The sequence below is a fragment of the Pieris rapae genome, chromosome 15, assembly GCF_905147795.1.
Source record: "Pieris rapae chromosome 15, ilPieRapa1.1, whole genome shotgun sequence".
NCBI lineage: Eukaryota > Metazoa > Arthropoda > Insecta > Lepidoptera > Pieridae > Pieris > Pieris rapae.
The window spans coordinates 4,772,427-4,783,945 of record NC_059523.1 but is presented as its reverse complement, the minus strand read 5'-3'; the positions used below and the strand labels follow the sequence as shown (position 1 = coordinate 4,783,945).

Here is an 11,519-nt window from a genome sequence, read left to right as displayed (position 1 = left end):
TGTTGTTCTGTGAGCCTTTTTTTCAACAGATATTTATAAAAAGCAATTGCGAACGAACAGCACACGGCACCACAATTTAAATAGTGATTCCGATCTCTATTTAGAATTTTCTTAACAAACAAAATGTTGCCCAACGGTATTGGAATTTTAGTGTGCTGCTTTTATAAAATTATGATTTATTTATTACAAATTGTTAAATACGTATACGACCGAATACGCACTCTGTAAATTTGAAATAATAATGTCTCAAACATCCCAGCAGGTACTACTCGTAATAGAATATCTAACTTGGTTAGAATGTAATAAAACTGTAAATAAAAGCATGACGTGTCACGTGACATAGGTATGACATTTAATTATCATAAATAATTCAAAGCTAAAAAGCATAAAGCAGTAAATCCAAGTTTATAATACATACAATTATTTTTTGCATCATGAATACATACTACATACTTACTATAGAAGTTGTACCTAAAACTAGGTTATTAAAAAAAAATTAGTTTAATGTTAGAATGTAAATTTTAAATACTTTAATAAGGAGTCAACATTACACAGTAACATTTTCTCAGGTTGGTTCTGAAGAATAATCGATACTATACTTATTAGTTCTGTATTTGAAAGTAAGTTTTTTCGAAGCTATTTCAAATTCAAACCCAAAATAACTTTATTCATGTTGGTAACCAAGAACATATTTTATAAACGTCAATAGTTATTGATTCTAAATTTACATTTACAATCAGTTCGCAAGTAAAACCCGTAGGCGCTCTACGCTAGAGGAAGTGACATGAAACTCTCAACCACTCTTTTTTTAATCGCCAATTACGTTCAACGAGAGTTTTTAATTTGTTCAGTGATAATTTCACTAAGTTCGCTTGGCTTTATTATATGATTTTTTTTAATATTTTGTGACTTACTAGATAAATTTATCGTATGATAGAAAAGTAGATTGGTTAAAAGAATTGATGTCGTATATACGAACAACTATACGTATACCATTGTACTACGATTTTACTCCCGTCATTTACGGGGCGTTTCCCTAGTAAAACGCACTATTAGGGCCTTTCTCCACTGCTCCAGTTCGGCAAACGTTAATTACCAATCCGATTTAGAAACTCCCAACAGTACTTATGTGCTTCTCCACTACGCCGGCATCCGGTTTTTAACGGTCCGATAATTTGCTAGATCGGAACGCGGTTATTTATCGGTCCAAAGTGATCGACAATGATGCCAACTTGTACAAATTTAGGGGAAAACCAAATGTGTAAGGGTTTTTTCAGGAGGTTCATTTACTCAGGCTAATTTTGATTCTATACAATTTATGTTAAGCTTCGAACGCAATCAACAAACTTGACCAAATATAAACTAGGCCTGGCTTAAATATCGAAAAACAATAATTTAATCCGAACATTTAATGACTAAATAATGTATGAAAAGAAAATGACGACAAGGCAAATTGTTGCCAAGAAACGCGGTTACCTAAGCCCTGTCGGGTTATATAAAATTTATAATGTAGAAACAGTCATCTATCGAGTTTTTCATGAAAACATAATATATAAATATACAAATGGTTAATATAATCATAAACTTCAAAAATCTTATGATTCATTTCAGCATTTTTAAATAGTAAATATATAAATCAAATCAAAAAGTAAATATGTATATAAATTTGTAGAGAGAGACTCAAACATTCAGTACGCTCTCCTGAAAACCTTTATTTTTGACATGTCGCTTGGTATTTAGGACCTTCGTTTTATTTTTCAGGCTGGTTAAAAAATGAACGCTTTTTATACCGCTTGTCTCTTTCTCAATTGAATTTAATAGAATGCAAAGAAGTAATGTGTTATACACAATAACAAAAATATAAAAATATTCGTACCTTAGATAAAACATAAATAATAATTTTTAGAACGTGAATTTAATTCACACATTTCGGCTACGAGGAAGAAAATCCGCGTCATGGTTACTTACAGCATTACCAATTTTATCTCTACTATGAGGGGGGTTACAGCATTTTTGTAGGTCGTAAATTTTGTAATATAATACTGGCTGGTAGCCACACTTTCTTGGGTATCTGGTTTTTAAGTTTCTAATGTGTAGAATTTTTGCATAATTTTTTATTTCACATACGAGGGGACTTACGCCCAAACCCAATAATAAATCCACAATCTGACAGTGACAGTCAATCAATCTCCTTCCTACCTGCATCCCAATAACCAAACCCTACGTAGACAATCCATTTTTGGCGACGGATAGAATGCAATCCCTTCGCTCTTTACACTATATTTCATAATCAATATAAACCAAATAAAATAAATAAACCGTATTAAAATATACATGTCTATGTTTAAAACATATAAAATAGCTTTTTGTTATTTTAGGATAGGATATTGGTATAGTTGAACTGTCATTTTCATACAAAGTTCTATCCACATACTCCGATCCGACCATGAACAGCTTGTATCGACAGATGGCTATTACAATCCGTCGATTGGTTATTGGCAGACTTTTATCAATATTTGGATTAATATCTATATCAGATGGTCGGAAATGGATTGAGATAGGTTATTGGGTTTAGTCAAGATGCCTTATAGTAAAGTTACATGACACAATAAAATGTTTTAATGACACATAATGTGTCGTTTACTATGTGTTTACACTTTACTTTCCAGCGTCGATATCTTTACCACAATCAGTGTTGCTAACTCGGATTTTGAAAATTATGTAGGCCAGATTATAAAATTACGTAGATTTAGTAATTATTGTATAGGAAAGAAAAGTTCCTAGATCTACGTACTTTTTTATCAGTAAAATGAAGAGGGTAGGATAGGTAAAACTGAATATAACGAGTGTGTTTTTTGTGTTCATTATTACCTACTATGTATATGGTAAATTAAATTTGTACAACTACAGAGTTCAAACATGTGCATTCCGTACCAGATTTTTTTTACGGCTTTAATTTGTGCCAACTGGGCACAAGGTACTTCGCCAGTGTCGTGTATATGTAACAGATTATGTATATGGCTTTGTTGTGTCAATTTTGATATTATGTAGTTTAATTCTGAAAATAACTGAAGTTTGACATTGACAATATACTTTCTTACAATATTGAAAATTCTATTGTATATTCATCAATCTTCCACCAATCATCTGTTTATTTTTAGTGAATATTATTTTAATGCACCCATGTAAAATCATCAAATAATAAACACAACTTTACTTAAAAGTACATAAAGTAAACATTTTTAGTAACAAGGTTATCTCCAACTTAAATTAATTTGCTATACCTGATGTCAATAGCTAAAACCTGATATCTAAAAATTATATTATATACGATTTTAAATAGCTATACCTGGTTTAAATCGACACGTAAACCACTAGGATCTCATCATATTACAAATTCTACTGTGGATCACATCATGCATGATAATTTGACGAGTCCTGTATCAGGGAATTATGATTATGATAGCGTAAGCAATTTATGGAATTCGATGTTAACTTAAAAGACATTAACAAAAATATGCTTATTAAATGTCTAACTTTCTAGATGGCTGCATTACAACAAAAAAGAACACTGGCTTTTGTAAATCATTTCATATTAACTACAGTTCAATTTTTAAACAACTTTGCTAAGCAGTGTGAACAGAAATTAATGTGTTACGAAAATAAATTAGAGAAAATCAATGCATCTTTAGTACTTTTGGAAACAAGGGTAATCAAATTGTTTATTATGATCACTTACCACTGTATAATTTTAAGTATTTTTTTTAATTAAGAAAAATTTTGTTGAACATGAATACAATTATTGCTGTCATAATAATTTAATATCAATTGCAGTTATCATCATTACCAGAAATTAGCAGTCCAGAACCCACATTAATAAAACAACAACTGGCAACTGAATCAGAAAATACAACTGAAGCTGAAGCTACAACAAATGCAGAAGAAATAACAACAGATGTGAAAGAAAAACCAACACAAACCATAAAACCAGAATATATGAGATTTGTAAAAATGGTACATGTTGGAGTGCCTATACAAGCAGTCAAATTGAAGGCATCATTAGAAGGTTTGGATCCTAATGAATTAGACATCATTTTGAAAGTTTAAATTACTGTAATAAACTTGTGTAAACACCATAATTTCTTTAATAAATTATTAAACTATGAGGTTTCTTATTACCATCAACTTCATAATAGCATTGTTATTGCAATTCAAACATACCTTTAAGATATGATAAGATATACTTAATTTTTAAGCATTTGCTATAAGTTGAATAGGCTACATTTCAGCTTTTTATTGCTTCATCTAAATTAAGGTAGGTAAATGTACTTAAAATTAGAGAATTATCCCTTTAATAGCATAGATGTTAATTATATTTTGTTTATTCATAGACAAATGATCACATTTCCCCCCTCAAAAGTAGAGGTAGTTTAGTTTTAATACTAAATTCAACACAGACAATTTAAAATTATTAAAAAAATGTTACATGTATTGACATAGATCTTACATTTTAATTGATAGACAATGAATATATAAAATGAAACAAAAAATTTAAGTAACTTATTTATTAACCAATCTAGAACTGGATCATCTGTCCCTTCCTCTTTTTGTCTCCTCCAAGCTCAAAGTGCTTACATCTCTTTAGAGCCACTTGGGACCTCACTTTGCAATCAGCACACTCAAGACGTAGCACAATTTTCTTAGTAGTTTTGGCCTGGAATAAAGTAAAATTAAAAAACTCAGCTTATAATCAAATTTAGGAATTATTCTGAGCTAAATTTCCTAGATAACCCACCCACAAAGAAAATTAAGCAATGCATGAACCTTTTAACTCTTTTTAGCGATTATTTTAAGGTAAAGCTTAAAACATTGAATTTTTTAATTGTAACAACCAATTGCTCTATTGGGGAAAAAGATAAAAGTATTTTATAAAAAAAAGAATAAATATATAGAAAAACACATAGCATATAAAAATTAAAAAGGCTATAAATGCTAATATTGACTGGAGGTTGAGGTTAGGGTTTTACCTTCTTTTTGAAGATGGGCTTTGACTGACCACCGTAACCTTGTTGTTTGCGGTCATAACGTCTTCTACCCTGAGCCGCATGCCTTTCCTTGGATTTTTTGTACTGTGACACTTTGTGTACTTTATGAACCTTGCATTTCTTGCAATAAGTCCTGCGTTGTTTTGGTACGTTAACCTGAAATAAACAAATCCGTAAATAAAATACACACGACACCCAACAATTAAAACACAAATAAACTTAGCACAATCAAAATAGTTCAATTTCACTCAAAAGTAGACCCGATTTTAGTGGATTTATTTAAAACTACACACCATTTTATTATTTCGTCTTCTATCCAACAAAACGTCACAATGAAAGAATGATTTATAAAATTTTGTTGTATATTGTGATTGTCAGTTAGACAATTTACAATCGTAGACTAGAGTCGATATCTTTGTATACTACAAAGATCATGTATATTACAAAGTACTCTATGATCGATAGTCAGATTTGATGCCACAGTCGTACAATAATCATAATCATTTATTATAAATAATTTGTTTGTTTAAATTAATGTATAGATAGGCTAAAGCAGCATTATAATATTAAGAAACAAAAAAGTTTTATAAAAGTACCATTAATTTGGCAACTGCCTTCAGTTACTAACGTTGGCTAATAAAATATAATATAATATAAGCAACATAAAACAAGAAACATGGATTGTGTTGTTTATTAATACATTTTAAGGAGATCAGGAGATAAATAACATGGCACAAAGAGGTCGTGAGCCGCAAAAAACTGCCTTAGGAAGCCCTGTGTTGTGGAACACCTGGCGTGGAGATGGAAACGATGGCATTTCGCATTGTACCTCGATATTCGATAACGCGATCAATCCGCGGATTTTAGTCCGAACAATTCTTCGGAGCAATCCCCAGTAACATCACAACCGTACCGTATCAAATTTAGTCGACCCCAGTCCTAGACACCATGTAAGTGTGTTGATTGCAGCCTTAGATTTGTGACTGTGAAATTGTTCGACATCAATCCTTAAAATATTACGACCGATAGAAATATGTCACCAGCTCTGTAATCCGCATAGCAATGAACATTGCTTGACTGAAACATAATATTGTCGATATGCAGGAGGAACAGTGCCGGAAAAGTTCACAGTCTCTGGTATTTATGGGTTTTATGTTTGTGCACACACCGTCTATCGGCCAAAATATTTCACAGCCGGAAGTTTTGAGAGAAGGCAAACCCGAGCGAATGCTAACTGAGCACTTAAAAAGGTCCAAACTGAGCACCAGTGCTTCCCCATTGGACTCTGCCCTAGTAAGAGAAAAGATTACGAGCTGAGAGACATCGGCAAAAGCCATACTGACGGTCCCTAATCAGCTGGTGCTACTAGGTACCAAAGAAGCTGGCTGTTTATAATGGATTCCATATTATAGAGAACAAAGGCTTGATGGGTATAGTGTGGTAGTTAGGCGTACCATTTTTTCAGGTTTACGTTCACTTTTTTTACTTATCGGATGGCGGTCTGGCGGTCTGGCGGAATGGCGGTCTTTCAAGAGTTTGCCACTACGCCGCGAAAGTAAGAGTGCTGAAAAAGCAGCGTTAGAATTATTTATCTAGTTTGTTTGACAATTGACAATATTGTACACATTAACAACGTCTGTCGACCGTCTACTTGTTTTCAATTCATTTTCGCGCCACTGAGCTAAAGTGAAAACTAAAAAGTAATTACTGATTGTTATTTGTTTCTACCAATTTAAGTTAAAAGTACAAAGAACAACCAAATAAAATTTATTTGAATCATTAGAATTTAAATTGTTACATAAATAATTTCTTACAGTAAAATGAAATTTGCAATTCCTGAGATATCTTGGCATAATAGGGATCCTGTATTGAGTGTTGATTTTCAGCCTAAAAATGAACCGAACGATCCATTGCGATTAGCAACTGGGGGCACTGATACTCATGTTGTCGTAAGTTATCTCGGAATCAATCTAGTATTTGAATATCTGATGTATACAGTTTGTACGAGACGATTATTTCCTTTAATCTTTTTAGATATGGTATATTTCAATAAGCGATACAGGCTCTGTGAATTTAGAAGTGGCCGCCGATTTAACCCGTCATCAAAAAGCGGTGAATGTTGTGAGGTGGTCACCAAATGGGAAACTCCTAGCATCTGGTGATGATGAGTCTATCATATTTCTTTGGAAACAAAAAACTGAAGACCTTGCTCCACCATTGGAAGGCGAAGAACAGTATAAGGAAACATGGGTTATATATAAAGTGAGTAAAAAATATTTACCAACTGTAATATTCTAGAATAAGAACTACTAGGAATCTAATTCACCTATATAAAGTATAAATTTATATCTTTCCTTTAATTTTAGATCATAATTGTATACTTTAAAAGTTTATCATTAAATTTCAGACTCTTCGAGGACACATGGAAGATGTCTTAGACTTAAGCTGGAGCAGTGATTCTCTATTTTTAGCATCAGGTTCTATAGATAACAAATTAATTGTATGGGATGTTTCGCGAGGACGTTACACACACATAGTATCTGACCATAAGGGCTTTGTGCAGGGTGTTGCTTGGGATCCTCTGGGACATCTAATTGCTACTGCCTGTTCAGATAGGTAGGTGCTTTTATGTTTTTAGTTGATTTATTTATAGAAAAGATACAATCTTACATTTAATTTCTCTTTATTGTATGATACGTAACCTTTCAGTTCTTAATGAGCAATTTATTAAATTGACTTCTGTTTAAATTACAGGGAATTTAGAACTATCGATGTATCAACCAAAAAGGTTCACTCTCGGAGCAGTAAAGCGATTCTGCCTTTTTCGAAGGAGCATACACTATATGACACTAGGGTTCGCCTGTATCATGATGACACGCTGCAGACATATTATAGACGGTTACATTTTAGCCCTGACGGTCTCTTTATAGCTGGTCAGTTAATATTATATATTCTGCTAAGATTTTGTTTACAAAACCATACTTATACAGTACTATATATCATGTTATACTGCATTAACCTACAACGAACTATCGCGTTTACACAGTGCATTCAGCTTGACTCACAAAGTTACATAGCTTTTAAATTTGTCTTTAATATTTAAATTATAGAATGTGTCTGTTTTTTTTTAAATTATTAGTATTCAAGTGTCAGTAAAGCATTATGAATCTTTAGATTTCTAGCAGATGGCAAAATTGGACTAGCTATATATAGATCATTAGACGTCAAGGCAGAATACAAAATACCATCTGTATCACCTTGACGTCCGTCGTTCCACAACTAAGCGATTCTTAAAGCAATTCCTGCCACGCACCGCTACGATGTGGAACCAGCTACCTACTGAAGTATTTCCCAACCAATTCTACTTAGGGTCCTTCAAGAAAAGAGTGTACCGATTCTTAAAAGTCCGGCAGCGCGCTTGCGAGCCTTCTGGCAGTGCGAGTGTCCATGGGCGGCGGTGTCACTTAACATCAGGTGAGCCTCCTGCTCATCTGCCTCCTGTAACATAAAAAAATATAGCATATTAAAAATTCCATGTTGATTAGTAAAAATAATTTTTTTTTTCTATATCTATTACAGTGCCTGGGGGAAGAATAGAAGCAGAGCAGGGAAAATTGGATGTAAAGCCAATGAATGCAGTCTATATTTATACGCGTTATTCACTTAAAGTGTAAGTTAATTAAAGTTAAAATAAACATCAAAAGCATCAACATTATCCAAGAAATTAAATCAGTGATATACAATAGACATAAATATGTATTTAAGGCAAATATATAGGCAGCAGAGAAAAAAAGGCATGTTTAGGTCTTGCATATCAATGTACCACAATACCCATACATTTAGTATAAATTACTACATAAATACCAAATATAATAATAATAGTTTTTGTGGCATGACATATCCCACAATATTATTGTAATTCTAGTAAATGTTGACTATTTAACTGAATTAATTGTTTAGCTAATGATAAAATATCAGCGTTCAAGTGTTGGCCTAGTGGCTTCAGCCTGACTCTCATACCTGAAGTTGTAGGTTCGATCCTGGGCTGTGCACCAATGGAGTTTCTTTCTGTGCTGATTTAACATTTTCTCGAACGGTGAAAGAAAACAACGTTTGGAAACCGATATCTCTTAGACCCAAAAAAAAAGTCAGGTTGTGTGTCAGGCACTGGAGGCTGATCACCTTTCCTATTAGATATAAAGAATGATCATGAAACAGATTCAGAAATCTGATGCCAGGACCTAAAGGTCCCCACTGATTTATTTATTTTATTGATAAAATATATATAAGAAAATGTACCACTCTGTAAATGGATAAATTTCAGTCCAGCCTGTATACTACCATGCGCGGACCCTGCCCTTGCAGTCAGATGGAGCAGTCGGCGATATGCCCTTCGCACTAGTGGTCCCACCCCGGCGTTTCCTACTCCACATAGGCTTGTACTTGCCGTGGCCACTAAGCGCTCTATACTGATATATGACACGCAGCAAAAGAGCCCTATCGCGCTTATATCGAATATTCACTATACGAGGTTAGTATAGGCACTACAATCAGGTGATCAAATACAAAAAAATTAAAATTATTTTATTTTTCAAAAAATCCTGTACATTTTATATTCCAAAATATTTGAAATAAAATAAAAATAATATTTAAAAATTTGGTTCGCACCACCACTTTGTGGAACCAGCTGCCCACTGAAGTATTTCCAAACCAATTCGACTTATAGGTTCCTTCAAGAAAAGAGCGTACCAATTCTTAAAAAGCCGGCAACACACTCGCGAGCCCTCTGGCATCGAGTGTCCATGGGCGGAGGTATCACTTAAGATCAGGTGAGCCTCCTGCCCGTTTGCCCTTGTACTATAAAATAAAAATTTTGTAGGTTGACAGACTTAAGCTGGTCGAACGAGGGTCATGCGTTGGTGGCTTCCAGCACCGATGGATTCTGTTCCGTCGTCACATTTTCGAAGGGAGAACTTGGAGAATTGCTTCCTGATGATGCACCTATCGGTATGTTGTAGCATAAGTCGATACGCATGGATTTATTAAATGTTAAAAGTCTGATCTTATAATCTATGCGTTTATATACAGCGCGTAAGAACAAGATATTAATGAAATAAGTAAATAAATATAAATGCATAACAATTGCTTTTGTGTAATTATTAACACTATCATGAAATGTATATTTTTAATAATACAGATTTTTCTTCTTTCCATTTGTGTACAGTAACTTGAGTGTCGTTTCTATAGTGTTTTATTTCATTTTATATTCTGTTATTTGGTTCCTGAAGAAACATTTCAGGTTCTTTAAACTAATCCATTATTTGCCTTACAGATAATGAACCAAATAAATTTACAAAAGTATTTGTAATTCCCATACATATTTAAAATTAAACATCCATAATTTTGTTATTACAGAAGCAATGGATATAGATGAACCAGCCCCGGAAATCACGCAAGAGCAGCTTCCAGAAGAAAAAGCAGTGAAGAGTAAAAATGATCTGCCAAAAATAGATTCATATATAAAATTCAAAACGCCCATAGAAAAGTCACCAAAAAAGCAAAAAGTAGAAACGATAAAACAAAAGACTCCCGTTAAAGTGGACCTCTTAGTGGAAACGGCGATGTCGTCTTGGTCAGATAACTCCAACAGTGAGGTCATTAAACCGGACAGTAAATCTGCCACCGAAATTATTGTGCTGGAAGACAGTTCCGATGTGAAACTTTATTATGAGGAATCTGAGAGTTCCGTAACAGACTCTAAGGAAATATCTCCAAACAAGGAATTGGAAAATAAAATGTCAGATAATTCAAATGTAACGGAAAAAGGAGACGCTCCTGAAAATAATTCAGATGTAGCCAAAAAACCTATAACCGAAGAGGCAAAAATTTCACCTAAAAATAAACAGGGCCCAACACAACGCACGCTTAATGTGGATTTCTTGAAACAAGCTAAAGTGACGGATATCAAAGAAGCGGTGGCCGTGAAATCAGCTCCGAGCCCTAAAGCACCGCGAAGGGTCAGTTTTGTGACACTCTCCAGTCCTAAAAATAAAAAGAAATGTTAAATTCAAAATGTTTTAACCAACATACACTGGATTTATTTCTTACTAAAAAGAAGATGATTTTGACATTGTTGGAATTGGAAATGAAGTGTTATGTCAAATACATAATATAGGGTACACTACCTAATTTAGTGTTTGTCCACAAATTTCATGGTAACACTAATGGTCATATTAAGATTACATTTAAAAAAAGTTTTTGAGATATCTATGAATGAATAAAGTGGAAAGTGTATGGTACGTAGGTAAATAATAAATTTCAATTGACTGGTATTTGAAGTTAATCTTTATTTTGTTTAATCTTTTGAATTACTTCTAAGCTGGGTTCAGTAATCGCAAGATTTATTGTTCGTTCTAAAGTATTACAACCGCTTGTGTTGATATAATCAACAATTTATAAATGAGGGTACTTTCA

The 11,519-nt window shown here is 33.2% G+C and overlaps 3 protein-coding genes across 4 annotated transcripts; 2 read left to right on the top strand and 1 right to left on the bottom strand.

Moving 5' to 3' along the window:
* Nucleotides 1-3,135: 3,135 nt before the first annotated feature.
* On the top strand, nucleotides 3,136-4,164 carry LOC110994380 (WASH complex subunit 3). The gene is made up of 3 exons (XM_022260984.2): nucleotides 3,136-3,467; nucleotides 3,545-3,709; nucleotides 3,835-4,164. The coding sequence occupies exons 1-3, from the start codon at nucleotides 3,417-3,419 to the stop codon at nucleotides 4,105-4,107; spliced, it is 489 nt and encodes a 162-aa protein (XP_022116676.1). The 5' UTR covers nucleotides 3,136-3,416; the 3' UTR covers nucleotides 4,108-4,164.
* A 389-nt stretch (nucleotides 4,165-4,553) lies between these two features.
* Nucleotides 4,554-5,457, bottom strand: LOC110994381 (60S ribosomal protein L44). Its single transcript, XM_022260985.2, has 3 exons — nucleotides 5,339-5,457; nucleotides 5,028-5,201; nucleotides 4,554-4,714 (listed from the first exon to the last, which is right to left on the bottom strand). Exons 1-3 carry the CDS (start codon nucleotides 5,339-5,341, stop codon nucleotides 4,577-4,579), a joined length of 315 nt encoding a protein of 104 aa, XP_022116677.1. The 5' UTR covers nucleotides 5,342-5,457; the 3' UTR covers nucleotides 4,554-4,576.
* Nucleotides 5,458-6,669: 1,212 nt separating this feature from the next.
* LOC110994338 (chromatin assembly factor 1 subunit B) lies at nucleotides 6,670-11,371 on the top strand. Of its 2 annotated transcripts, XM_022260917.2 has the most exons (9): nucleotides 6,670-6,745; nucleotides 6,862-6,994; nucleotides 7,080-7,307; nucleotides 7,453-7,661; nucleotides 7,800-7,978; nucleotides 8,625-8,715; nucleotides 9,370-9,576; nucleotides 9,925-10,052; nucleotides 10,461-11,371. In XM_022260917.2, the coding sequence occupies exons 2-9, from the start codon at nucleotides 6,866-6,868 to the stop codon at nucleotides 11,108-11,110; spliced, it is 1,821 nt and encodes a 606-aa protein (XP_022116609.2). In that variant the 5' UTR covers nucleotides 6,670-6,745; nucleotides 6,862-6,865; the 3' UTR covers nucleotides 11,111-11,371. The 2 variants fall into 2 exon arrangements, with proteins under 2 accessions (XP_022116609.2, XP_022116608.2); XM_022260916.2 differs by lacking the exon at nucleotides 6,670-6,745 and having other exon boundaries at nucleotides 6,779-6,994.
* Nucleotides 11,372-11,519: the final 148 nt, after the last annotated feature.

Excerpts from the sequence above, each read along its gene's own strand:
- LOC110994380 (XM_022260984.2), top strand. The coding sequence starts at position 3,417 with ATGCATGATAATTTGACGAGTCCTGTATCAGGGAATTATGATTATGAT. Across the intron at positions 3,468-3,544 it reads GGAATTATGATTATGATAGC|ATGGCTGCATTACAACAAAA; the intron begins GTAAGCAATTTA and ends CTAACTTTCTAG. Across the intron at positions 3,710-3,834 it reads TAGTACTTTTGGAAACAAGG|TTATCATCATTACCAGAAAT; the intron begins GTAATCAAATTG and ends TATCAATTGCAG.
- LOC110994381 (XM_022260985.2), bottom strand. Across the intron at positions 4,715-5,027 it reads AGCCCATCTTCAAAAAGAAG|GCCAAAACTACTAAGAAAAT; the intron begins GTAAAACCCTAA and ends ACTTTATTCCAG.
- LOC110994338 (XM_022260917.2), top strand. The coding sequence starts at position 6,866 with ATGAAATTTGCAATTCCTGAGATATCTTGGCATAATAGGGATCCTGTA. Across the intron at positions 6,995-7,079 it reads GCACTGATACTCATGTTGTC|ATATGGTATATTTCAATAAG; the intron begins GTAAGTTATCTC and ends TAATCTTTTTAG. Across the intron at positions 10,053-10,460 it reads TCCTGATGATGCACCTATCG|AAGCAATGGATATAGATGAA; the intron begins GTATGTTGTAGC and ends TTGTTATTACAG.